The 25,241-nt window shown below is 39.5% G+C and overlaps 3 protein-coding genes and 2 long non-coding RNA genes across 8 annotated transcripts in view; 2 read left to right on the forward strand and 3 right to left on the reverse strand.

Moving 5' to 3' along the window:
* The first annotated feature begins 659 nt into the window (after nt 1-659).
* On the forward strand, nt 660-13,247 carry LOC130691416 (protein bric-a-brac 1-like). Its single transcript, XM_059494526.1, is given in 9 exon segments — nt 660-895; nt 1,332-2,326; nt 5,280-5,337; nt 9,238-9,407; nt 10,053-10,146; nt 10,633-10,853; nt 10,915-11,050; nt 11,127-11,515; nt 11,517-13,247. Coding segments are annotated over 8 exon segments (2,316 nt in total). The 5' UTR covers nt 660-895; nt 1,332-1,354; the 3' UTR covers nt 11,793-13,247.
* A 1,098-nt stretch (nt 13,248-14,345) lies between these two features.
* Nucleotides 14,346-15,167, forward strand: LOC130691634 (uncharacterized). The gene is made up of 4 exons (XR_009001284.2): nt 14,346-14,485; nt 14,549-14,642; nt 14,733-14,892; nt 14,996-15,167. It is a non-coding gene; the product is annotated as an uncharacterized LOC130691634 (long non-coding RNA).
* Nucleotides 15,168-16,671: 1,504 nt separating this feature from the next.
* LOC130691438 (uncharacterized) lies at nt 16,672-19,010 on the reverse strand. 2 transcript variants are annotated; one of them, XR_009001229.2, is made up of 7 exons: nt 18,904-19,010; nt 18,779-18,850; nt 18,581-18,720; nt 18,327-18,510; nt 17,680-17,773; nt 17,430-17,589; nt 16,672-17,326 (listed from the first exon to the last, which is right to left on the reverse strand). XR_009001229.2 is itself a non-coding variant. In XM_057514380.2 (5 exons), exons 1-5 carry the CDS (start codon nt 18,929-18,931, stop codon nt 17,766-17,768), a joined length of 432 nt encoding a protein of 143 aa, XP_057370363.1. In that variant the 5' UTR covers nt 18,932-19,010; the 3' UTR covers nt 17,616-17,765. The 2 variants fall into 2 exon arrangements, 1 of the variants encoding a protein (XP_057370363.1); XM_057514380.2 differs by lacking the exons at nt 16,672-17,326; nt 17,430-17,589 and having other exon boundaries at nt 17,616-17,773.
* A 988-nt stretch (nt 19,011-19,998) lies between these two features.
* Nucleotides 19,999-22,130, reverse strand: LOC130691411 (uncharacterized). 2 transcript variants are annotated; one of them, XR_009001220.2, is made up of 10 exons: nt 22,031-22,107; nt 21,909-21,968; nt 21,751-21,821; nt 21,541-21,586; nt 21,291-21,341; nt 21,056-21,121; nt 20,790-20,891; nt 20,483-20,627; nt 20,353-20,426; nt 19,999-20,137 (listed from the first exon to the last, which is right to left on the reverse strand). It is a non-coding gene; the product is annotated as an uncharacterized LOC130691411 (long non-coding RNA). The 2 variants fall into 2 exon arrangements; XR_009001219.1 differs by lacking the exon at nt 21,909-21,968 and having other exon boundaries at nt 22,031-22,130.
* Nucleotides 22,131-23,803: 1,673 nt separating this feature from the next.
* The window catches only part of LOC130691115 (1-phosphatidylinositol 4,5-bisphosphate phosphodiesterase classes I and II-like), a 77,290-nt gene continuing 75,852 nt past the window's right edge, over nt 23,804-25,241 (reverse strand). For both annotated transcript variants that reach the window (XM_059496715.1, XM_057514021.2), the window contains 5 exons: nt 24,864-25,182; nt 24,663-24,792; nt 24,398-24,570; nt 24,179-24,323; nt 23,804-24,093 (listed from right to left, as the gene is read on the reverse strand). In XM_059496715.1, coding sequence (XP_059352698.1) covers nt 23,986-24,093; nt 24,179-24,323; nt 24,398-24,570; nt 24,663-24,792; nt 24,864-25,182 — 875 coding nt within the window. In that variant the 3' untranslated portion in view covers nt 23,804-23,985. The remainder of the gene's footprint in view (nt 24,094-24,178; nt 24,324-24,397; nt 24,571-24,662; nt 24,793-24,863; nt 25,183-25,241) is intronic.

Consider the following 25,241-nt stretch of genomic DNA (forward strand, 5'->3'; position numbering starts at 1 on the left):
GAGGGGACGTGGGTCAGCAGTCAGCTCTCTCTACTCTGCTTTTTTGCTGTCTGATTTCGTTTGTTGTTGGACAGACCCTAGCGCGTTGCCGGGTGGTCAACCTCCGCCCTCTTTTTTCTCTCTCTCTCCCTTTTTTTTTTTTTTTTTTTTACCTCAAAACCTTTTTTTTTTTAATTCTTGAATTTTCTCATTTTTTTTTTTTGCCTGGATATGGTCAAGGTCTATGGCGATACTAGCGCCGTTTTTCGTTCAGTTTTTTCCATTGAAAATCATTGAAAATTAGACGGTTGTCTGTCGTCTGTAAAGACGTTGACGCGTCGTCTGGAAATGTCATGTGCACCACTTTTTGTATGTATGTCCCTTCCCGTCGCTTGTTTATCTCCCCGAAATCACACACACACACACGACCATTTTCGTAGAGAGAGCGTCTTGGCGCTCGCGTCTCTCTCTCTCTCCGGAGAAAAGATTTTGTTTTCCCCCCTGAAAAAAAAAAAATGAAAGAGATGGGAAAAGGTGGATAAATAAAAATAAACCACCTGAGGATGAAAAGAAAGGAAAAAAAAGGGAAGGAGGAGGGTGGATAGGAGGAGCTCTAGAAAAAAAAGAGAGAGAGACGCTGCCAACGCCGCGCGTCTCCAAGTGTTGCCCGCCGGTGGCGCTCTAGAGCCCATTCGACCGACAAGTGTCCACAAGAGCGGTCGTACACATATTCACCTCTTCTCTCTCATTTCTCTTTTCCTCTCTGTTTTCTCTCTTGATATTCTATCCACTACTGTTTTGGTTTCTCCTACGTGCGTACACGAGTTCAATCCTGCGGGATCAACATTTTTGATTGTGCTGATTTTCAGTCCAGGATTTTTTTTTGTTTGTGTGTGAAGGGACAGAACAGAAACAGGTGAATTCATTTTTACTCTTTGTGTTTTTCTATTCGCAGATTTGTGTGTCGAAATAGTTGTAAGTTAGCCGGTTGTCAGAGTGTTGAAATTCAACGACGATGAACGACGCCGGTAGCACAAGGGGGCAGGGAATTCCTATTCACAAAATGTTGATTTTTTTTTTACTTGTTTCTGTGCGTGCGTGCGTGCCCACGTCCCCCCTCCTTCAAAATGAAAACAGGTTTTTTTTTGTTTTTTTTCTATGTTTGAGGACAAGGGAAGGGGACAGTCAGTCTAAGGTTTGTGTTCTTTTTGTGTCTGACGGGCGCGTCCATTGTTTTTATTGGTCGCCAAAAAAAAGGAGGAACGCCATTTTTGTTTTCTCTTACGTTTGATTTCATTGTGCACCTGCAACTTGTTTTTTTTTTTTTTAATGGGCATTTTGATTTGTCGCAGGAGGAACAAACAAAAAACAGGGAATGTCGTCAAAAATGGCGTCGACGTCGTCATCTTCGTCGTCGGCTGGCTCGTCTCCGCACCTGTGCCTCCGCTGGAACAACTACCAGTCGAACTTGACGAGCGTCTTTGACCAGCTGCTGCAGAACGAGACGTTCGTCGACGTCACTTTGGCCGCCGATGGACACGCCATCAAGGCCCACCGAATGGTTTTGTCGGCCTGTTCGCCCTATTTCCAGCATCTCTTTTTCGACAACCCGTGCCAGCATCCGATCGTCATCTTGAAGGACACGCGCTGGCCGGAACTCAAGGCCATTGTCGAGTACATGTACCGTGGTGAGATTTCCGTCGCCCAGGAGGAGTTGACGTCGTTGTTGCGCGTCGCCGAGACGCTGAAAATCCGGGGTCTCTCCGAACTCAACAGCGACCGACACGCCGCTGCTGCCGCCGCTGATGATCGCAGCGAATCGAGTCCAATGGCCAGCGTCCATCCGACCAATTTAGCGGGACCCTCGTCGTCTGCGTCGTCTGGACCGGCAGCTGTTAGAAGATCGACGCAGAGTCCGTCGTGGCCGTCGTTACCTCATCATCAGGGAGTTTGGCCGAGCCACGTGATGGATGAAGAAATGGCAACGACGCCATCGCCCACACCGGCGCCAGCCTCTCGATCGTCTGGTGTCAAACGACGTCGTGTTTCGGGATCTGAGAGTCCGCTCGGTGGAGCTTCGAGTCCGGCAGCTGCCTCCACCCCGGGGATGCATCATCAACATCACGAAGAGGCCAGTTTAGACCATCACGACGGCCCACTCTCGTTGGTCGGCCATCAACAACAAGCGCCGCCGCCGCCACCACCGCCTCACAGTCCGGTCGCTGCGCCTCAGGCCTTGACCCAGGCACCGCCTCCTCCTTCGTCTCTCCATCAACATCCACTGGTGCACTCGGACGACCTTGATATTAAACCCGGCATCGCCGAACTCATCCGCGAAGAAGAGAGGGTAAGTTCGTATTTTATTTTATTTTTTTTAGTTTGAACGGCATTTTTTTTTTGTTGGTTAAACGGAAGTTGATAAAAATAGTCGACCTATACACAAAATCTTATCGCTAAATGGGGAGGGCTGTGTGTTTTTTTCAAAAAAAAAAAGAATATCAGCATCCGCAAAAAAGAAACGGTTAGGGCGGGCGTTTTGTTTTCTCAATTTATGTTTGAAGGTTCTTGCGGCAGGAAACCCCATATCGTTATCGTAGCGTCGCGACGCCCTTTTCGTACATTAACAAACATCTTTTTTTGTTTTTAATTTTCAAAAAAAAACTGAATTTCATTATCATTTTCAAGAAGAAAAAAAAGGGGGGGTTGAGAAAGTTATAAAGATGGTGCCCCTCGGCGCCACATTCCGACGCTTGTTAAAAAAAAAAAAGGGAGGAAAAGAAATGGGCTCTCTCCCTCCGGAGATGTTGGAAGAGGATGAAAAAAAAAGACGAAATGTTTTTTTCTTGTGGGGGGGGGGGTGGAGGGGTGGAAGACGCTTGGTATGATGGCCTTGATGTTCACTCGAGGGTTGTGCTATTTCTCTTCTGGACAAGAAAATAAGTTTTTCTTTACCCAAGAAAAAAAAAGCCCCCCTCTTTTTTTAAGGTTGAAAGGTGACCAGTCCCGACACCCCCTGCTGAGGTCCCAAATCCCTTCGACCTCTTCTCGACCAATGCCGCCGTTTTTCTTGCCCTCCTCCCAAGGATTTTTTTCTTCTGTTAATGGGAAACGAACAACATGAGCCCCGAATTTCATTAGAAACAAAAAAAAAAAAATGTTTTTGTCCAAAGGAAACAAACTAGAAAATAGTAAAACGTTAGTTTTAGAAAAACCGGTGAATGGCGCAATCCTGCGATGCATCCGAGCTTGAAAACGATATTGCGCCTGATGGATTACGTATGGGGAGGAGGGCCAAAATACCTGCTTTAGCACAATAGCACCAAGAACTACCCGCCGCTCATTGATACGTTTCGCTCTTTTTATTTACGATTTTGTTGTTGCATTTTGTCAAAATGGTTCTTTTGCGGCGCGATCCAGCGGAAAAAGGATCCGTTGGCAGCGCTCTTCCTGTTTATCGAAAAGCCGACGCCGATCGTCGCCGTCGCCCGCGCCCCCGTTATATTTTGTGTTCGATAACTTGGGAAGTAGGGGGATTGTAACACTGTAAAAATGTCTTGAGGTAAACAACATCGATCCGTGTTTTTCGGAAAACCGGAATTGAGAACGTCGTGGCCATCATTAATCTCCCCCCCCCCCCCTCTGTCTCTTCAATTTTTCACAAAAAGCTAAGCGATGTGTTATTGCCAGAAAGAGAGAACAAACAAGTCGTTCACAATCGTCTACAAATCCAAAGTCTTTCTTTGATATTTTTCACCAATATAGAAAAATAAATATAAACGTCAATTAAACTCGGACCTTTTTTTTTTTTGTATGAAAGAAATCCGTTCATTAATTGATTGTTTTTTTTTAAGACTTGATGGTCGAGAAACAGCTCCCCTCCCAATAAAGGATCACAGTTTGAAGGTCGAAAACGTTTCGATTGTCACTTGTTTTTCACATAGGGGAACCCTCTTTTGTTTTTTTATTATATTGACACCTGTCTGGGGATAGTTGATGACATCCACACACATGCTCCCTTTCTATTGGGTTCTTGTTACCTGGGGAGTGTGTCTATGATGGTTATCTCCATCGAGATTTTTTTTTTTGTTCGACTCGTGTACAGGTCAAGCGCAATTCGACTCGGTGAAGCTGTAAAACGGTTAACGACACACGTTTTTTTTTTTCAAGTTTATTTTGAAGGGATTATTGTTACACGGAGTAAATTCTTAACCCCCCCTTTTTTTGACAAGTACAACTTCATTAAGAATTGGATGCTGTTCAAAAAATTTGGGTTTATTTTAACTTTGTCTTCTCGTTGATTAGACATTTTTAATCAAATGCTGCGAGTGAAAAGATTAACTCGATAGCTTTTGTTTGTCATTAACGCTTGCATTTTTAATGAAGCTTCTCTCTTATTGGCTCGTGGAGAAACATACCCAGATTTGTTTGAAGACTCGTTTTCTCTACACACCTTTACAATATGTGTGTGTTAGGGAGGGTGTAGGGAAGAAGTAGAGAAAACTAGTAAAGTACCCTCATCATTTCAATACCTTAGTTCTTGTGAAAACGAGAGGAGGGGGAGGTTGTAAGTATGTAGCCGCTCAGTGTGTGTGTGTGTGTACGTATAGAAAGCAGAAAAAGGTGGTTGTGCCCACCCGCTGAGAGGTTGGGTACCGTCCTCCCTTTTTTTTTGCAACCTGTTTTCATTGCTCCCTCTCTCGGAAAGTTGTAAAAAATCATAAAAAATAAGTATAAAAAAGCCAGTACAATTTCCCCAACCAAAGGGACATGGTTTATGAGCCCTCCCCTTCCTCTTTTTAATAATAATAAAAAAAATAAGCTTGGCAGAAACGTACGTATCTTTGGTGGGATATGTCACTAAAGATACCCACAGTTATTTTTTTTTTTATTTTTTTTTTACGAAGAGAGAGGAAGTTAGAAAATGGAGAAAATACCTGGATTTTCTTTTTTCTGCCCTTTTTTCTTCAAATACCGGACAGCCCCCACAAAAAAAAAAAAAGAAAGTTCACATTTATTGATGGATCGGCCTCGTAACGGCCGGACGCTCCCAATCTCTATTGAGCAACTCTTTTTTAATAGCCTCAGACGGATCGTGAGAAACCCCATAGCCAGTTTTATATATACATTTCTTTCCCTCTCTTTTTATTTTCTTTTACCTGGTGTGTGGACTATGAAACTGATTTCCTCCTCCCCCAAAAAAAATTTCAAATCAGATATATTTTGCTAGACATTACTGTGCGTTTTTCGTTTTTGAATGTTACCTTCTAAAAAAAAATAAACCCCATTTCTTTTGTTTTCAGGCTCGAATGCTGGAAGGGACTCACCCGTGGCTGACCGCTTCACCGTCGGTGCTCTCAGGTAAGAACCGGACCAAACTTTTTATTTTTACTAGCCTTAAAAAAAAAAAAAAAAAAAAAAATGTTGAAACGAAATTGGGTCCAGACGCTGACAGGGTAAGGGCATGCTTTTATCTCTTGTCCGTCAGCTCCTCCCTTAAAAAGTTTGAATTTTTCACGGCATTGACGGAAAGAAGAGAGGCTCTTGCACGGGGGGATGTTTTCATTAGTCGATGTGGCATGTTTCGCATGACAAATTTCACCGTTTTCTTTTCTGTCCAGTCGTCGAAATGAATGACACATTTCAATTCCAGTTTCATGTGAAATGAACCTTTTTTTTTTTTTCTCTCTCCACGCCGATAGTTTTTGCTTTTATCCATGCCGTGATCATCTATTTATCGAGATGCTCTTCTTTTCATGAAGCATCTCATTTATTTTGATTGATTTTTAGTTTTTTTTTGTTTGGTTTTCATTTTGATTTTTCATTTTCTCCCGCATTTTTTTTTTGTTCTGCCAATATAAAGAATCGCTAGTCCAGTGGCGGTCCAAAGCTCCATCCTGGTCTAAGGAGACGCTCCAAGAGGCCATCAACTCGATTGTGACGCAAAAGATGCGCTTCACTCAGGCGTCGTCTCACTACAACATTCCAAAAGGCACTTTGTACGACAACATTCTCGGAAAATCCAAGCGCATGTTGGTCCTGGACGAACTCGGTCTCGACACCCAAGATGAGGAAGCTGTTCTGGATTTTTGCTGCGAAACGAGCGTCATGCCGTACAACCGACGGACTAACAAGTCGCTGGAATCTATCGTCGCCTTTGTTGAGAAGCTGAAACAAAGCAAAGGCCAGCCGTCGTACAAGCTCGGCAGTCTGATGGGCTTCCGATGGTGGTGGGCATTTTGCAAGAAGCACAACATTGTCTCGCTCTTCTACGTCAAGAACAACAACAACAACAAATCCAGCAAGAATAAGAACAACAATCGTTCGTCACCCAGCTCGGCCTCTTCTGCTTCGTCCGGCTCCTCTAACAATAACAACCTTTCACCCTCACCACCCGATGAGTTGATCCCAGAGAATTTGTCGAAACCTTTTGAAGAAGAGATGCCCGTCGGTGGTGGGAATCACATGTCGGTGGCCGCTGCTGCCGCCGCCGCAGCAGCGGCGTCCGCTTTCCGTAGCATCAACAACAACAACATCCACCTGAGCCAGGCGTTCCAGCTCAGCCATGCCTTTCTTCTCCAGCAGCAGCGGCAAAACCATCGCCACAATCTGAGGAGTCGGACGCACAGTGTCGACCACGATCACGGAGATGAAAGCGATCCCGAACCGGAAAATTTGTCCGTTCATCGCGGATGATTTTGTTTTTGGCGATATGGAGATTTAAAACGAGATTTAAAAAAAAAATTTAATCGAAATGAATCGATTTACCTCTAGAACCAGGACGATAAATTCAACGGAAACATAACACATAACACAAAGAAAGAGCAACGTTGCCTTGTTTTTCACCTTAAAAAAAAATACCTCCTCAATTATTTTTGACATTGTATACAAATTTCCTCGGGTAGAGTTTGTGTCATTTGTGACTTAATTATTCGCTCAATAATTTTTTTTTCTTTTTTTTTTTGTTTGTGAAAACACCTCGTTGCGGGTTTTGATGTGTGAAGCAGTCTGAAGAGGAGGGGGGTGATTTAAAAGAGAAATAATCGTAAAAAAAAATAAAGGGAAGGAGGAGGGGTCGACTTGTTGTTGTTATTCGTTCCGGAAGTTTTTCAGGAAGGGATAACAAAAATTGAAAGGAAAAAAAAAATGAATTGGATATTTTTTTATTTTCCTCCTCCATTTCCCTGAATAACCCCTCCCCCCAGACTGAAGTTTTGGCTCTCGTTTGTTCTTATTTGCTTTTTGTGGATATGAATTATGATGACAGCTTGTTACATTCCCCCTTTTTTTTTCTTCGTGAGGTGTCTTACAAATTGGCAATATTTGATCGGTCTTCCATCTCGTTCGAAGACTTTTTTTTTTCTTGGGGTCTTTTTTTTTTTTTGCTCTTCTCATTTGTTTGCTGTTTTGCTGAAAAAGACTATTAATTTTCGTGTACATTTATGGCCGTTTATCGGTCGTGATGAAAAGAATTGCCAAATGGCGACAATCAAATCGATTAGTTCTTATTGGCCAACTGTTTGTGCCAATTAAAGTTTAGCGTTTTTTTTTTATTCGTTATTGTTGTTGTTTTCCAGGCCATTTCGAGTCTCCCGTAACGCAACGTGCCAATTCGGCGGCCATATCCATGCATCTGTTGTCAGAGCTCATTTTCTTCGATTTCATTTCTCACATTGTTTTCTCTTTCTTTTTTCACGATTTATTTTTTTTTTTTTGACTTTTAAAAACGTGTCTTGACTGTCATCCTCCCCAAAACATCTCGATTAGCGAGTTTTGATAGCGGTGGGGAAATGTTTTTCAATGTTTTTTAGGTGCCAAAAGATGTCGCTCACGACGCGCCCAATCATTTCTTGTTTTTTTTTTATTTTGCGCGTCTCTCGAATTGCACTCGTGACAATCTCCCGCATCTGTGCCTGACATGTCCTCTTTTTTTCGCTCGATTATCCTCTTAATCGAGGGTCGCATGTCTTTTTTTTTGCGTTTAACCTGGAAAAATTCTATCCGTCTACTTCGCTCACGTTTTTTTTATTTGTGTGTTTTTGGCCAGGTATGATTTGATTCTATTTCTTAATTTTTTTTGTATTGTTTTTTTTTTTTTTGGCTGGCATCATCTCGCCTTAACCTTGTCAAAAAAAAAAAAATACAAAAATAATTGATTTGATATTTCCCGTATATCGTCCTAAGTTGCTATTAATTATGTTTGTTATTGTTGTGCGTGTTTTGGGTCGGACGGTGAAACTAGCAGGTAAAGTATAATTGCTATTTTTTTGTGTCATTAGCCGTCGTTTAGAAGTCAACAAGGCCAATTTTGGTAGCAATCGTAAAAAATGAGAAGATGAACTCACATTAAAGTATTAGCCGCTTGGTTGTTTTCTATTTATCTTAAGTCGTTTTTGTCCTGTTCTTGCTCGAATCAACATTACAGTGGACACTTAGAAAGTAGTCACGGACGATGATGTTAATCATGTAAGGACCAATTTCAGACAACCAAAAAATGGATAACGTTTTATCCATTTCAAAGTTTTAGTTAGCCGTGCGCAAGGTAAGGCTCGTTGCCTTACTTTCTACTTGAAGATGGAATCAATTTTTCTTGCGTTTTCTAGAAATTTTAAAAAATTAATTGAACATTTTCAATTGTTAAGCAAAGTTTGCCGAGTGGGGCAAAGTGGCGCGCACGGTCCGAAAGAGTTGAAATTCCAATGGGATGGAGAGGGGGAAATATTATTTATTATTAGGTAGGCCGCAAAAGTCTGTGCTTGGTCCAGGAGGGCGCCTTGAAAACTTTGTCATATAGATGCGTACGTCATTGCAGATCGTGTAAACGTCTACTTGGGACCAGGGGGGAAGCTTATAGAAACTAGAGTTGCGCTGTAAAAACATGGGCCGTGTAGCCCATTTTCCATCATTTAACAGATCCATATGCTTTTAGAATCATCGGGCTAGAGAAATCATTTATAATGTTGAAGGCGTTGAAATAATAATGAAGGCCAGTGCCAGTTGTTTTCAACAAAACGCCAACTTAACCAGGCGAAACGGGTTCTCCGGTTTAACCAATTTTGCTCGGCATTATTTCACTGCTGCTCCGGTTATTGCTTTTTCTTGTGTTTAATGAAAACGGCAGCATTTGATTTAAAACAAGCGGCTAATACTTAGTGATGACATTGCTCAATCTTTCATGTCGTCCAGTTGTGTGTTGATTGCCTTTTCGACTATTTAAAAAAAAACAGTGTGTGTTTAATAACATGATGTTGGTTTGTGTAGACACGTACCAGTACCAATTGCAGGCGCTGTGGCAGAAAGCTTGGGCTACCGGACAGGGTGTCATGCAAAACTTGCGTTTCCGTGAGCGTGGTCCTTTCAAAACTTGGAGGCCAGAAACCATGGCCGAGGCCATCATGGCCGTTCTCCGCGAAGGATTGTCGCTGTCCCAGGTATCATCCATCATTCTCTCAAATGAATATATCTGTATACCTGTGTATAATTCTAGTTTTTTCTCCCCCTCGTTCGGTTAACAAAAACTGGTTCGGTGGCTTTTTAGACGTCCATTGCTTATCAAGGGCTATTGATTTCTCAAACTTGTCATGACGGGAAGACTCTGATGATTTGCTGATGATGTTGATTGTCTAATATGCAATGTACACATCGTAGTCGCGTTGCTTTAGCTGGCACTGTATGCTATATAAGATTGCTTTCGAATGGTTAATGAGCAAACGGAGGAGAGCGCGGGACACGCACTAGACTCCCTCCTATTGATTAATGGCGAATTGCATCAAGTATTCAAACTCCTCCTCCCCCCGTAGCAGTCTTGCTGGAGGGACGGAGGAGGGTCGTTATTGAAATTGTAATCACGCGTTCATATACCGACGAGGAGCTGCCATCAGGAGTCGAACCGACACACTCGAAGACGACGCCCACGACGCCGGCGACGCGCTCTTTATTAGATGAATTCATTTGAATAGGGAATGCACGCTTGTGCTGTGTGCCGCGCAGAGAAACTGTTAATCTACATCAGCGTCCCTCTCCCAAGTGTGTGTACGAGGCGAGCTCATAATGGTCTGATTTGCATATGCTAATAGGCTGCCAGGAAATTTGACATTCCGTACCCGACGTTCGTGTTGTACGCCAACCGCGTGAATAACATGCTCGGGCCTTCGGCCGACGGTGGACCAGGTAATCAGCTCGCAAGCTAAATGGCTGCATTGCTTTCTTTTTTTTTAAATGTTGCAACGTTTCGAGTCTTATTACGCAATGTGGTACCACTCGTCAATTTGTCATTCATGAATTCAAGTCGGACAACGCCCAGTTTTTTTTTCTCGTTCAAAACTAGTAGTTGCAACAACATGTATTCGTTGACATCTTTAGATTTTTGTCGGTTAGTAAATAACTGCCGTCTGAGACAATTCCACGGCAAACTGGTTTTTTGTTTGCAACGTCATTGAAAAAAGTTCACGAAAGTGTTCCTTTCTTTTATTCCCGAAAGTTGGCCCAGCTAAGAAAAGCCAGTTGATGTTTGTGGGTAATTTCGACGCACAGGTGTAAATGGCTGCCCATAAAAACAAAACATTTTATTGCTTTGTTTTGTTTGGTCGGTTAACGTGCCGATCCGTTAAAAACTAAATGAGAATTCAAAAATGCTTTAATTTTTCTTGTTATTAGAATTACGCCCTAAAGGCCGCGGCAGACCGCAAAGAATATTGACCGGTTCATGGCCAGAAGATCACGTTCACGGAGTCATACGGGCCGTCGTCTTTCGTGACCCCAGCAGCCTTCCCCGACATATTGACCGCGAAGATGCCAGTAAATTAACGGCCAATCGATCGGCATCAAGTGCTAACATGAGTCGTTTATTGGCTGTCCATCCACCACAATCGATTCAGGTTTTACGATACTTAATGATGAACGGCCGAACATTTAAAACTTGAACAATTTTAAATGCAGAATGAACTTGGTGGAAGCAGCGGATCGGGAATGCGCGGCTTGATTCAGACAGCCATGAATAATGGTAATAGCCACAATTATAATCATGAATTCGCACTGCCATCCTCCTCCAACATTACTGGCACGTATAGTCACGGTACTTTTTGGCGCACTCTTCCCCTTAATTTGATTCATTTCTAGACAAACTTCATATCTTTTGTTCCACATCTTAGGAGCGTCCCTCCTAACCGGTGCATCTTCTTATCCATCAATGCGATCAGTTGCTGGACCGTCCTCCGGTGCCAATGCAGTAAATGGTATCATGGCTGATCTAATGGCCGGCAATGGACCGATGGGACCCACCAATAATGCCAATAACAATATGCAAAGCGGATCTGGATCGAGTACTGGTTGCGTGAGTGGAAGCAGCCTAACACCGTCGTCGCTGTTTAGCGCTCTACAACAGGAAGTGGCGGAAGAGACGCGATTGGCCGCTTTGAACGCGATGACTCAACGTTTGATGACTACACTGGAAGGTACGTCGCGGTTTCATCATCCAAGCAATGGGCGTTGCTTAACCTCGGGACGTGATCCAGGTGACAACTTTGGATTGGGCGCTGCCATGTAACCAACAACGGGCTACCGGTGGCATTCAAAATCCAGCGGCTGCAGCAGCAGCCGCCCTGGAGGCGGCAGCGTGGTTCGGTCCTAGCAGCAGCTTTAGCGGTCAACTGCCCATCGTTGATTTAGCTGCCGATGACGTCACAGTAGCCGAAGATGATGACGTTGATGAGGAAGACGATGATGCCGTACAACACCTGGCCTCTTTTGGAGCTCATCACAATCCAGCAGTCACCAATCCCATTCATTCTAAACAAGAACAGCTGTTTGGAGAATAGCTCTTCTTTTTCTTTGTTATCTAGTGGATAAAGAAAGAAAACGTGAATTTTATTTTAATATCCCCAACGTCATGAGAGTGGAAATTGAATGACGCTAATGGCTAAACAAATAGTGAGATTCTAAAGCTGCGCTAGATATCTTCATTCGTCGTCCAACAATTTGTTGTCGAGTACCGATTTTAAATTTTATTTTATTCATTTTTTTTTATCACGAAGATTGTTGATCTAGATGACAGGTGACATTAGTACGGACGGAGTAGACAGTGACGTCAATCAAGTGTCTAGTCTCTTTACGCACCACATGTTTTTTTGTTGTATATCCGTCTTTAATGAACGCACCCAACCAAAGTTTTATTTACACGTTCGATATCTGTGTTTAAAAAGACCCGATCTCCTGTATTGCCATCAAAAGGCTAAAGGACCATATTCACTCGGCACGTGTAAACAATGGCAATTTCCCGTCCTCACCCAAAACAATTGAAAACGCAAGAATTGAAATTGGTGTTTGGTCTTTCACATTTAGACTTTCGTTCAGTACGAAACGGTGACGTCGTTTTTACGCACTGACTGCCATTGCTTTTTATTGATTCAATCGTCTCGCGTGAAAATTAATTGTGAACGCATTCAAATCGTTGGGAACTGCGCGCTAGCTGTCCTGTTTAACTATGCATTTAAAAACAGTTGAAACACGAGCGGGACTAAAAAAACGAGAAGATTTTATGCTTAGGTTTAATGGATAATTCTTGAATGATTTGACCTGCCAATAATCACCGCCCACACGTTTTATTTTCCCGAAAAAGGGGGTTCCCCCTTTTAAACCCACTTTCATACTGAGACCATCCATGCGACACAGAGGCAAGATGGTAGACTCATCTTTTGATTTTTGTGTCTAGACTTCTTGTGCTTTATTCGGCCGAGCTGACGGTTGGCACCAAGTAAATTTTTTAGAACTAACCACTGTGAATATTCGTTTGTAACTGGTAGCATAAAACCATATATGATCTGACAATATCCCCCCTAAAACACTACATTTGTCAGGTTTGAAAATGCCTCTCAAATTAGAGAATGAATGGTCGATTTTGATGCCTTTTTGTTTCTTGGTTTTCTTCGTGTGATGAAAGGTAATAACTTTTCTTATGCGCACCTTCCCCCATTGGGTTTCGTTATGTCTGTGACCTATAGAAAATGTTGAACGATGTCGTTTTATTGACTCTTCATATTTGGTTTATCTTTTTCAACGTTACTGTGTCTCACTTTTTTATAATTTTTGGCCTCATCTTGGTATTTATTATTGATTGCTGCATTACTGACAGTTTCATATGCTTTTTGTGCCACTGCACCAAACATTCATAGTTTTCTTTGTCCCGTTTAACGGCGCCTATCAACCGTCTATTGAAACAAGATCTACTAATTGGAGGCTACGTAAAATGTGAATAAACGAGACATCAATTTAGACTGTAGACGTGCCGAAATCACCCAGCGCTGAATAATGGATCATCAATTAAAAAAACAATATTGAGGTCAACTATTCGAATAAAAGTAATAACCAACAATAAAACAAAAGCTAAAGTAGGCGAAAACTTGGGGCGTATTTGTAGTCGGAGGAATAGGAATCACGAAATGAAATCGATTTCGTGTCTCCATTGTAGGGGTCGGCCCCAGTTCATCTATTGGCACTAACATTTGTTCAACAAGAAAACAATGCTTTAATCGAAATCAGCACTTTCTTTTCTTTTATTTAAAAAATGGCTGACTTAAGGAGAAAACCAATAGCTGAACCGAAATCAGCGCTCAACTTTCATTATACTGTGTGATTTTTATCGAAATCCAAGAGATTTCGTTTTTGGCCGATTTTGACAAAAGTGAGAAGGCTATATAGCTATGGCAATCCGTTTTACACAAAAAAAAAAAAATTTCGCCAAAAAAAAAAAGAAAAATCACACTTTTTTCTTTTTTTCCGACACGTAGCCATCTACCGCTCAGACTCGTTATTGCTGGCGTAGGCAATTTCAGTCCATTGGATGCCATTCGTAGTTAGTTCAGGAACGTGGATGGAGAATTACGCGTGGCTGGAGGAACAATTGAAAAATGGATAAGATAATACAACAAAAGGATGGTAAGTATAAACATTATTATATTGGTTTTCAATTATTAATTATTGTTTATTAGATCAAATTATGAAGCTGCAGGCCCAATTATTGGAACAACACAAAATATTAGATAACAGCAAAGCTAAGGATGGTAAGGCCTAATACATAATGATTCTATTTATTTGCTTTTATTCATTTGTGTTTTGTAGCTCAAATTTTGAGTCTACAAGCTCAGCTAGGGGAAAAGAACAAATTGGAACGGAACAGTTTCCAAACAGTGAAGGAGGTTTTTCCAAACTCATCCCTAACTGAACATGAGGTTGAATTGGCATTAGGCGAACACAGTCAGGTACCTACACTTTTCAAATAAGAATTCAAAATAAGTATAGAATTTTAACAAACAATTATTTATTGTTTAGTTATTCAGTCTACCACCTGACAGTGTTTTAAAGTTAAATTCTGTTAGTGCTGCACTAAAAGAATTGTTAGTAATAAGTCCATGCAGCGAAGGAATTGAACAATTGTGGGACTGTATTTGGGCCGAAAATGGGTGTGGTATGGAAACCGAGATATGGCATGAGTTCAACATAAAACATGAATTAGGTACTTTTCGGTTTTTTGTCTATTGAAAAAAGTATTTTTAATGCAACTATTTTGCATACACAGAATTTTAGTGGGGGATCAAGTCAAGTCTGGAAGTGTTACAGGATGGAAGAGTGAGCCTACAGTTGAAAAACACTGAAAGTGCATTACCATTAAGGTATGAGGTAAAGTAATAGAGTATGCAAATTGTCTAATGAGAAGTACCATCTTGTGTGAATGAATCCTGTGTAACAGCAATCCTTTATAGTTTTGTCACAGCTAGAGCCTCAAATAATTCTGCTGCTCTGGCTAAAGAACAACTTGTCCTTTACGTTCAGAGTGTTGGTGAAGCTGGGTACTTAAATGGCCCTAAAGATGTTTCTTTTCGCTGGCATTGCAGCGATGAACATCATACATGGATTTTTTAGGTATGAAAGGAATTTTCTTGAAAATTTTTTGAATTTATGACAAAGCATTTCTCCTGCTTTTTGCCAACCATGTCTAATCTAAAAAAAAAAATTTATCCAATAGGAAAGGATTTTCAACATACTGGGAACACAACTATCAACAATGCAACATTCTAGGGGTGCTATTTTATCATTCAAGAGCCTTATACAATGATTTTCATCTGCAATTTGTATGGCCTTTCCCAAGCTTCTGCCAGAAGTTGAATCTATAAGTCATGTAAGTCACATGAGCAACAATTGAGATGCTTAATGGTGTTTTTTTTATTTTCTCAGCATAGGTTAATAGTAACATTGGATCTGAAAAGATTCTTGGTTGGGGCAAGACACTGAATAAATTGTATTGATTGGATGGATGACATGACATTGCTATACTTAATTCGGATTCCCCAGACGGTATTTGATATTTAAAAAATTGAAGTGCATATCTGGGCTCCCTTCTTTTCTGAAGCCCCGTTTCCCCTTGACTCATAATAAGCCCGTAGGGGGTCATGCCCCTACTGTACGGTATATATAAAAACAACATATACCGAGGTTTGGAGGGCTCTGGCCGGAAAGGGGACGTGGGGTGCCGCTTAGTCCGATGATGTGTTCACGGAGGGCGACGTGGCTGCCCACAAATCCGAACTAAAGGTTAATCGCTCCTGTAAAAATGTTCCAAATCTTCAGCTCTTCTTCCGGCTTCTCTTAGCCAATCACCGGGTAATCTCCCCGGTGGGTCAACAAGGCAGTGTCTCCCCCTGCCTGGGTTGACGGCAACTCTTGAAAGGGCTATTGTGCCTTTTTAAAGTTGCAAAAATAATTGTAATGTGCAGAGAATTGTCAATAAAATTTTTTTATAAAATGTTTTTTGCAAAATTTGTTATTTTCATTGTCTGAATTCACACATTACATTTATCAACTTTTTTTTTATTTAGCTTGTTCAATTCATCTTTATTGTTTTTGCCACCGTTGTATCGTTTATCTGTAAGTATTCAATTATTATTTATTACACTAATACATGGATATTTTCTGAAGTAATTTTGTATTTGTATATTGTTTTACTGGCATGGGAATCGATCCCCAGACATTCAGCGTGCAACGCCGATGCTCTAACATTGAGCCACGAGATATATTTAAATTTTTTATTATCGCATATCATATGTTATCGTCTAGGATGTTTATGCAGTCTTTCACAACTATATGTTTATCTTTCTATTCATTTCTTAAGGTCCATAGCTCTGTGGTAGAGCATTCAGCTGCGAAAACTGTTACCCTGGGTTCAAACCTTAGTAGATGTATAAAGAGCTATGTCTAAATGTAGAAAAAAATATTGCAGTATTGGTCAGTTTTATTCAAAGTGTAAATGCAAGTCCGCAAGTGACTAGAAAAAAGCCGACATGATATTATATGATTCATGGCTCATTGGTAAAGCATCGGCGCGGTATGCCGAACATCCAGGGTTCGATCCCTGAATAATAAATGAATGCATACAGATAAACGATAAACCAATGGAAACAATGCTTACCATCAAAGGTGGCATAAACAATAAAGGTGAAATGAGCAAGCTAAAAAAAAAAAAAATTGATAAACGTAATGTGTGAACACAGACAATGAAAATAACAAATTTTGCAAAAAACATTTTATAAAAAAAATTTTATTGACAATTCTCTGCACATTACAACTATTTTTGCAACTTTAAAAAGGCACAATAGCCCTTTCAAGAGTTGCCGTCAACCCAGGCAGGGGGAGACACTGCCTTGTTGACCCACCGGGGAGATTACCCGGTGATTGGCTAAGAGAAGCCGGAAGAAGAGCTGAAGATTTGGAACATTTTTACAGGAGCGATTAACCTTTAGTTCGGATTTGTGGGCAGCCACGTCGCCCTCCGTGAACACATCATCGGACTAAGCGGCACCCCACGTCCCCTTTCCGGCCAGAGCTCTCCAAACCTCGGTATATGTTGTTTTTATATATACCGTACAGTAGGGGCATGACCCCCTACGGGCTTATTATGAGTCAAGGGGAAACGGGGCTTCAGAAAAGAAGGGAGCCCAGATATGCACTTCAATTTTTTAAATATCAAATACCGTCTGGGGAATCCGAATTAAGTATAGCAATGTCATGTCATCCATCCAATCAATACAATTTATTCAGTGTCTTGCCCCAACCAAGAATCTTTTCAGATCCAATGTTACTATTAACCTATGCTGAGAAAAGAAAAAAAACACCATTAAGCATCTCAATTGTTGCTCATGTGACTTACATGACTTATAGATTCAACTTCTGGCAGAAGCTTGGGAAAGGCCATACAAATTGCAGATGAAAATCATTGTATAAGGCTCTTGAATGATAAAATAGCACCCCTAGAATGTTGCATTGTTGATAGTTGTGTTCCCAGTATGTTGAAAATCCTTTCCTATTGGATATATTTTTTTTTTTAGATTAGACATGGTTGGCAAAAAGCAGGAGAAATGCTTTGTCATAAATTCAAAAAATTTTCAAGAAAATTCCTTTCATACCTAAAAAATCCATGTATGATGTTCATCGCTGCAATGCCAGCGAAAAGAAACATCTTTAGGGCCATTTAAGTACCCAGCTTCACCAACACTCTGAACGTAAAGGACAAGTTGTTCTTTAGCCAGAGCAGCAGAATTATTTGAGGCTCTAGCTGTGACAAAACTATAAAGGATTGCTGTTACACAGGATTCATTCACACAAGATGGTACTTCTCATTAGACAATTTGCATACTCTATTACTTTACCTCATACCTTAATGGTAATGCACTTTCAGTGTTTTTCAACTGTAGGCTCACTCTTCCATCCTGTAACACTTCCAGACTTGACTTGATCCCCCACTAAAATTCTGTGTATGACCATTTAGCTTTGCTGTTATCCATTTTTGTGTTGTTCAATAATTGGGCCTGCAGCTTCCTCCAGCCCATCCTTTTGTTGTATTATCTCCATTTTTTCAATTCTGTTCACAACTACGAATGGCATCCAATGGACTGAAATTGCCATCGCCAGCAATAACGAGTCTGAGCGGTAGATTTGTGTCGGAAAAAAAGAAAAAAGTGTGATTTTTCTTTTTTTTTTTGGCGAAATTTTTTTTTTTTTGTGTAAAACGGATTGCCATATATAGCCTTCCCACAGCGCTAGCGTAAAACGGGTTGCCATCGAAATAATGTAATTTTTATGGCAATCCGTTTTACACAAAAAAAAAAAAAAAAATTCGCCAAAGAAAAAAAAATCACACTTTTTTTTTTTCCGACACGAGGCTAAGAGAAGCCGGAAGAAGAGCTGAAGATTTGGAACATTTTTACAGGAGCGATTAACCTTTAGTTCGGATTTGTGGGTAGCTGGCCAGAAATAGTTGCATTAAAAATACTTTTTTCAATAGACAAAAAACCGAAAAGTACCTAATTCATGTTTTATGTTGAACTCATGCCATATCTCGGTTTCCATACCACACCCATTTTCGGCCCAAATACAGTCCCACAATTGTTCAATTCCTTCGCTGCATGGACTTATTACTAACAATTCTTTTAGTGCAGCACTAACAGAATTTAACTTTAACACACTGTCAGGTGGTAGACTGAATAACTAAACAATAAATAATTGTTTGTTAAAATTCTATACTTACCTTTAATTCTTATTTGAAAAGTTTAGGTACCTGACTGTGTTCACCTAATGCCAATTCATCCTCATGTTCAGTTAGGGATGAGTTTGGAAAAACCTCCTTCACTGTTTGGAAACTGTTCCGTTCCAATTTGTTCTTTTCCCCTACCTGAGCTTGTAGACTCAAAATTTGAGCTACAAAACACAAATGAATAAAAGCAAATAAATAGAATCATTATGTATTAGGCCTTACCATCCTTAGCTTTGCTGTTATCTAATATTTTGTGTTGTTCCAATAATTGGGCCTGCAGCTTCATAATTTGATCTAATAAACAATAATTAATAATTGAAAACCAATATAATAATGTTTATACTTACCATCCTTTTGTTGTATTATCTTATCCATTTTTCAATTGTTCCTCCAGCCACGAGTTTTTCTCCAGCCACGCGTTTTTCTCCAGCCACGCTACTCAATTAACTGCTAATGGGATACAATTAACTCAAATTTCTTACATGCCTGTAATAACGAAACCGACTGGTAGATGGCTACGGGTAGAAAAAAGAGAAAAAAGTGTGATTTTTTTTTTTTTTTTTTTTTTTTTTTTTTTTTTTAATGTAAAACGGATTGCCATATGCCATAGGATTTGACGAAAACGAAAAAAGTGCAAAGGCTATAAGCCTCACCACTTTTGTCAAAATCGACCAAAAACGACATCTCTTGGAATTGGACGAAAGCCACAGGGTATGATCAAAATTGTAACGCTGATTACGAATCAATGATTGATTTTATTCTAAAACCAGCTGTTTTTCAAATAAAGTAAAAAGTGCTGTTAACGCACCACCTTCATTATTTTTATTTTTGCGTTTAATCACATTTCTCTAAAAGTAAAAAACCGCAGTTTTCAGATATGGCAAATTGTGTGCTCACAGTAAAAAATAAGATTATCTGCTTTGTCGGGCAATAACGAGTTCATTGGATGCAATTTAAGATACTCATAAACTGTTTGTTCAAGAGCTGTTTTGTTGATAAGCATTATATTTTTAATTGATTCGCAGGTTCTATGCAATCATAAATATCCGATCAGGAAAACTCAATTTTGTTGATTGCCAGGTTTTTAAGTACGAGTAATCAAACCAGATCCGAATCGTTTTCGCCAGGATTTTAACTATTAGATCACGCGAACGTTAAAGAAGTCGATCAACACTTCCATAAAAACAAGTATGCTAAATATCTTACGTATAATGCAGATTATGATTTTTGAAACTTCAATTTTTCATTTTAATAGTTTCGTATTTTGCAAAGAAAACTGGTCATCGTTATTGCAGTTTGTATACCCCGATTCTATATGACATCTAGCAACCAAACACGTTAACGAATTAAACTGGAAGATTCACCTACCAATTTCATATGTAGCCAATGTAGTGAATCACTACAATCAAAAACGAAGATTTGTAATACAAAAACAAGTCACGAAACTGTTGCATATTAATTTATTTCGTACAGCTCAGATAATGTTAGTAATGTTACAGTATTCTTTTCCAACGACCATTGAGAAAACTCGCGCTGTTTCTGTTCGACAGATCACATGATTCCATTCTCCGCAACAACAAACTGCAAAAAAAAAACAAGTTAGTCAGATAAAAACACCAATACAAGGTGCAATGTTGCCTTTAAACCTTAGATTTCCCGCAACGACATATACAGAACACCTTACACAGCATAGCATTTATTGTTCCCGCCGTATACCAAAGAGTTGCCATTTATCAGCTTACCCAATCGGCTTAAATAGCGGGGTATCGTAAAAAAAAAACAAGCTACAAACCAACCTGAAACAGCAGACGTTCTTCCATCCACGACAACCCGAAGAACCCCATCACACTGCAGTGTTGAACAGAAAAACCTAAGATAGAAAATGAGTTAATAATCTGCAACGCAGTCATTATATTGAATACGTACTAGAAATCAGTTGTAAAAAGACACTCAGAAGGTGTCAAATAAAAATTCTTCACGAACGATCGACGTGAAATGGCAGCTAGTTGCTCAAGCGATAGGAACAAAGATGCTGGAAGAAGCCACCTTCATCTAATACGAAGCAGCATACCTGCAAAACATATGACAGTTAATTACGGTAACGAATACGGTGTAACACTCATCAGCGTTCAATCAGTGGTAGTGACGAAACTTGAAATCTATCATAAGTATCTTCAAACAAACAAAATGCATCATTCTACCAATGGAAGAACTAACATAAGTCAAACAATACCTGTTTCAGCCAACGACATCATGAAATCGTGGGACAAACTAAACAACTGTCGAGTGGAATGTGGCGAATGAGACAACGCAATAAACGACCGCAATCCTCTACCTATGTTGAAGAAAAACTTTAGACATCAACGACAATAAGACGTATCGCAAATTTAATATTGCATTCCTCAGTCTCAATAAATCAGTTTTTGCTACCAGTGTTAAGTCTAGGGTAATTGATGCATCAGAGGAAAACAAATTGGTAATAGTAGTAAGTGTACTAACCCATGGCTAAATGGAAGGATTCCAAGAACTTGATCTTGCAGATCAATGAGTACCAAATATGACCTGCTAATGAGAAAGAACAATGTACATCTACATAGGAACACTAAATCTTTCTACCAAAATGCCAAATCAGTAGTCACCAAATTTTTTATATCATAATATTCATTGGCCTGGACACTTAAATAATTTTGTCATCATCTAACAAACAATTGAGTTCAAACTAAACTTTGCATACCTTGGTTAAAAATCCCAGATAATGAACATGGAGCACAAATCAGCTTTCATCCTAGAGAAAATTTCAGCATTTAAGACAAGACAAAACCAACAAGAAAAAATGTCTACTCAAGACCTATGTCTAATAACATAGGTTCAGATCCATGCATGTCTAATAATTTGATTGAATTCATTAGGCAACTTTGTTGCAATTCATAGAGAATGATCATCACAAGTGATATGGAGAAAAACTGCAATAAAACACAACTCACCTAATCGTTTCCAACATCATGGAAGATTGCAATAACTCCACCAACCCTGTAAATTAATAGAAGGATCAGCAAAAGAAAAAGCTAACTGGAAAGATCAATTTTCCTAAATTACATTTCAGTTAAAAACATATTCCTCAAAGTTATCAGTACAGGTCTGTGTAAATCATCACTCAGGAACCATAGTTAAAGGAAACATGAAGTTCTTAATACCTTTATTCTTCAAATTGGAGCACGAGCAGAGCTAGAAAGGCATTTCCAGGTTCTTTACTGATTTGTTTCACCTACAAATAACAGATAAATTATACTCTACCATATTTTGACTGGTTTCTTTTTTTTAATTTACAGCCCTCAAACTGATAAACAAAAACCTTTTGCCGACTGCCACAAAGAAGCATATTATGGGAGCAAGTAACGATAGCAAGCTATAACTGAATTACAAGAATCAACGCCATAAAAATATTGAAGAAGAATTTAAATTAATGCAACTTACATTCCAATTTTTGAGAACCGCGTGGTCTATGCTTCGAATGAGCAGCATACACTCGTATCTTAGCATGCATCCTTGAGAACAGCTTGGCGGAAGTGACATACATAAAACGATGGATGATGCTTAAATAGGTTTTACCCCTAAGAAAATGGCGAAAACCAACGCTGCCAAGCCGTCACCGTATTTTCTTTAAAATGTTCTGGACTTTGGGATTTCTCCGTGAGTCTTTGATCCTTGTCTCTTTCCACTAATATAATAAAAAAAAATTTAAATTGTAATTGAAAATGATTCGTCTAACAGTCGAATTCAACTAATGTAGGATCTGTATTGTTATAGCTAAGAGCTTAGACTAGCTTTTTGTACAGGCTTTTTCAGCAACGCCACCTGGTGGATGGAGCTCGCTTCTAAGACTACAGTGGAACAGATCAATGCTTTGTAGCAATATGATTTATTCTTTAAAAAAATATATTAAAAAATTAATGTTTTAAGACTATATCAGCAAATCATTTAGGAGATAAACGGTGAAACCATGTTTTAAAAAGAAGTTTTTTTTTGTATTCCCTACTGCGTGCGGCGTTTAGCACTTTACTTTTTCGGGCCTTGTCTGGCCTTGTGGTGTAAACATCTCGATTTCATTTGAAATTTCAAAAATCAATCTAAGTTTGTGAGCATTTTCGTTCCATAAAGTAATTAAGGGAAAAGTTCACCTTCTTTTTATGTGTAGTTTTCTAAGGAATTTGCTTTTGTTCTCTTGAACAACCTTTTTACATTTATTGCTCAAAATTTCAACCTTCTCCCCCCCCCCCCCCACCCCCGCGGTTACTGTATAAAGCAAATCGTCCACAGATAAAAAAAAAACTTCATTCGTTGATGTGCACGGAGCAGAACTACGAAAACACTTTTCTGAATAAAATATTTTGAATAAATATATCACAAAAGGCTTACAAACCTACTCCACTGCCTTTGGCATCCTCATAACAGTATCGCCTAAAAATTTGTCTTTTCGACGGCTTACCCAATCCGTTAGCATCCCAAGAACGATGATTTGCGCTTTCAGCATGTCCATTACATTGATGATATAAGTCCATGTATTTGGAGACACCGATACAAAAGAAGAAAAAAAATAATAATAGGGAGCAAAAACGAAATGGATGAAAATAGAATGAGGTGATGTTGAAATACAATAGAAGGAAAGGGCAAATAACAATATAAGCAGGAACAATCGTGACCAGCTACCAACAGACAGCCACTACATAATTGCAATTGAATCATTTCTTTGGCAGGTAAACGGCCGGTTCAATACAATTTAAATTTAACAGACAGGTGGCTATAAATTTATAGGCCAATCACACCTTTTTTTCATTCTCCTTCAAAAGCACCTTTGATGATTGTGCGCCAATCATTATTTACTGGAGAATTAAAGAACAATTGCGATATACAGCTAAGTCTTATATGAACAGGTGACTAAACTGCACAAAATTTTAAAACCAGGTAAGAAAATCAAGAATAGATTGTCTTCTACTATTATCACTTACGAACATTTAAATAGGACATTCAGTCGCTCCTGCCGGTAAAACTTAAAAGTATGGTTAGACGTCTACAATGCTTCAAATCATGGTAATTCATTGTACGTAATTGTCTACTCAGACTTTCGGTTTTGAGGATCCAAACAAACGGATAATTATGGTTGTCGTTATTCCCATACGTTAAAACCTCGGCAATTTTACAGCACTCTTGCGATCAAATGTTTCAATCCTGAAAATATATCAGGATAGCTTTGGCGCTTTTAAATATGTTATATTGGTAGTATTTTTTTTTCCTTTTGGTCCGGAACATAGAAATTTTGAAACGCCGAGGGGTATTTCAACGAAATTTCGGAAATAACATCAACTTTAACATACATATATCAATATATGGGGATTTATATTTCTAAATTTGTGTCACAAAAGGATTTTAATTCAGCAGTGGGGTTTGCACATAGGTCCTATTGATAACGCAGCATCGAATACGTCATCAGCGACCACTGATGTCGCACGCTCGCTTTCTCGACTAATGCTCATATAGTCCTATGAGAAAATTGGGTTCTATTATTTAGTTGTCCGGTTCTTATGAACGCAAAAAAAATGAGCCACATTTTGATAATGAAAATACCTTCGCTCTTTCCTCCTCAAAGCGTTTTTGTAGTTCTTCATACTGTCTTCGTAGTTCTTTTTCTTTTTTTTCAAACTGCTGTTCCAATCGTTCGTGTTCCACAACGCCTTTACGAACAATTTCTTCGCGTTTTTCACGCTTCATTCTAATTATTTTTAAATGAAAGATGTAAAACAAATTCTATGAAAAATTTGAAAGGCTCTGAAAAGAAAGCCGTACCTATCAAGCTCGTCTTTATCCTTGTGACGTTTATTTAAACTTTTGAATTCACGGCTAACTTGGGCGTGAATAGATTTTGTAGCTCCACCAACTTGGGAATCGTGTTGCTCCTTCAGTAACTTCAACTGCTTTTCTTTCGACGCGGCAATGCACTTTTCTAGTGTAGTATAAATCTAAAAGAAAAATATTGAAAATTCATACACACATACAAAAGGCGAATTAGAACTGACTGCTGACAAACTGTCACAATCACTCTCCTACTTACGATTTCATGATAGTGCTTTCTCATATTGGCCTTTTCTTCGTTGAATTTCTGCAAAATAGGCGGAAGCCTTTGAGCGAGCAGACATTCTGCTGATTCAGAAGACGACCTCACACTCGTGGGTTCTTTATTCCTGTTAAAAGTATGTAGTGTCAAAATATATTTCACTTTCACTTATTAAAAAAAAGGAAAAAGTATACTTACAAATTCTTACTAGAAATACGCTTAATAAGCCGGCTAGAGGTTTTTGTGACTTTGGATTTGGTAACTATGCCCAATTCCTCTTCAAGTTTTGTCTTTTCCTTTTCAAATTCCTTTTGTAGGTCGTCTAATTTCTTATTCAACTTGTCACGTTGTTTTTTAACATGTTTGTTCTCAACCAACTTCTCGAACGTTTCGGCTACAACCACGGGCTCAGATTCCATGTCTGACAAACCCGGACTGGACGGACCCAAACCTGAGATGTCTCGGAATTCGGGTCGAAGAATACTGTTTGCTTTCAATTTTGTTGAATCTTGGCGCTCTTTTAAATTATTAGAACGGATAAGAATAAACGCGTTAAATGTGGACGAATTTAGCTGA

This window comes from Daphnia carinata, chromosome 1 (assembly GCF_022539665.2).
Source record: "Daphnia carinata strain CSIRO-1 chromosome 1, CSIRO_AGI_Dcar_HiC_V3, whole genome shotgun sequence".
Classification (NCBI taxonomy): Eukaryota; Metazoa; Arthropoda; class Branchiopoda; order Diplostraca; family Daphniidae; genus Daphnia; species Daphnia carinata.

Bases quoted from the DNA above. Each gene is read 5' to 3' on its own strand.
- LOC130691438 (XM_057514380.2), bottom strand. From the start codon at position 18,931: ATGGATAAGATAATACAACAAAAGGATG. The intron at 18,721-18,778 runs GTAAGGCCTAAT...TGTGTTTTGTAG, and splicing joins TAACAGCAAAGCTAAGGATG to CTCAAATTTTGAGTCTACAA. The intron at 18,511-18,580 runs GTACCTAAACTT...TTTATTGTTTAG, and splicing joins CATTAGGTGAACACAGTCAG to TTATTCAGTCTACCACCTGA.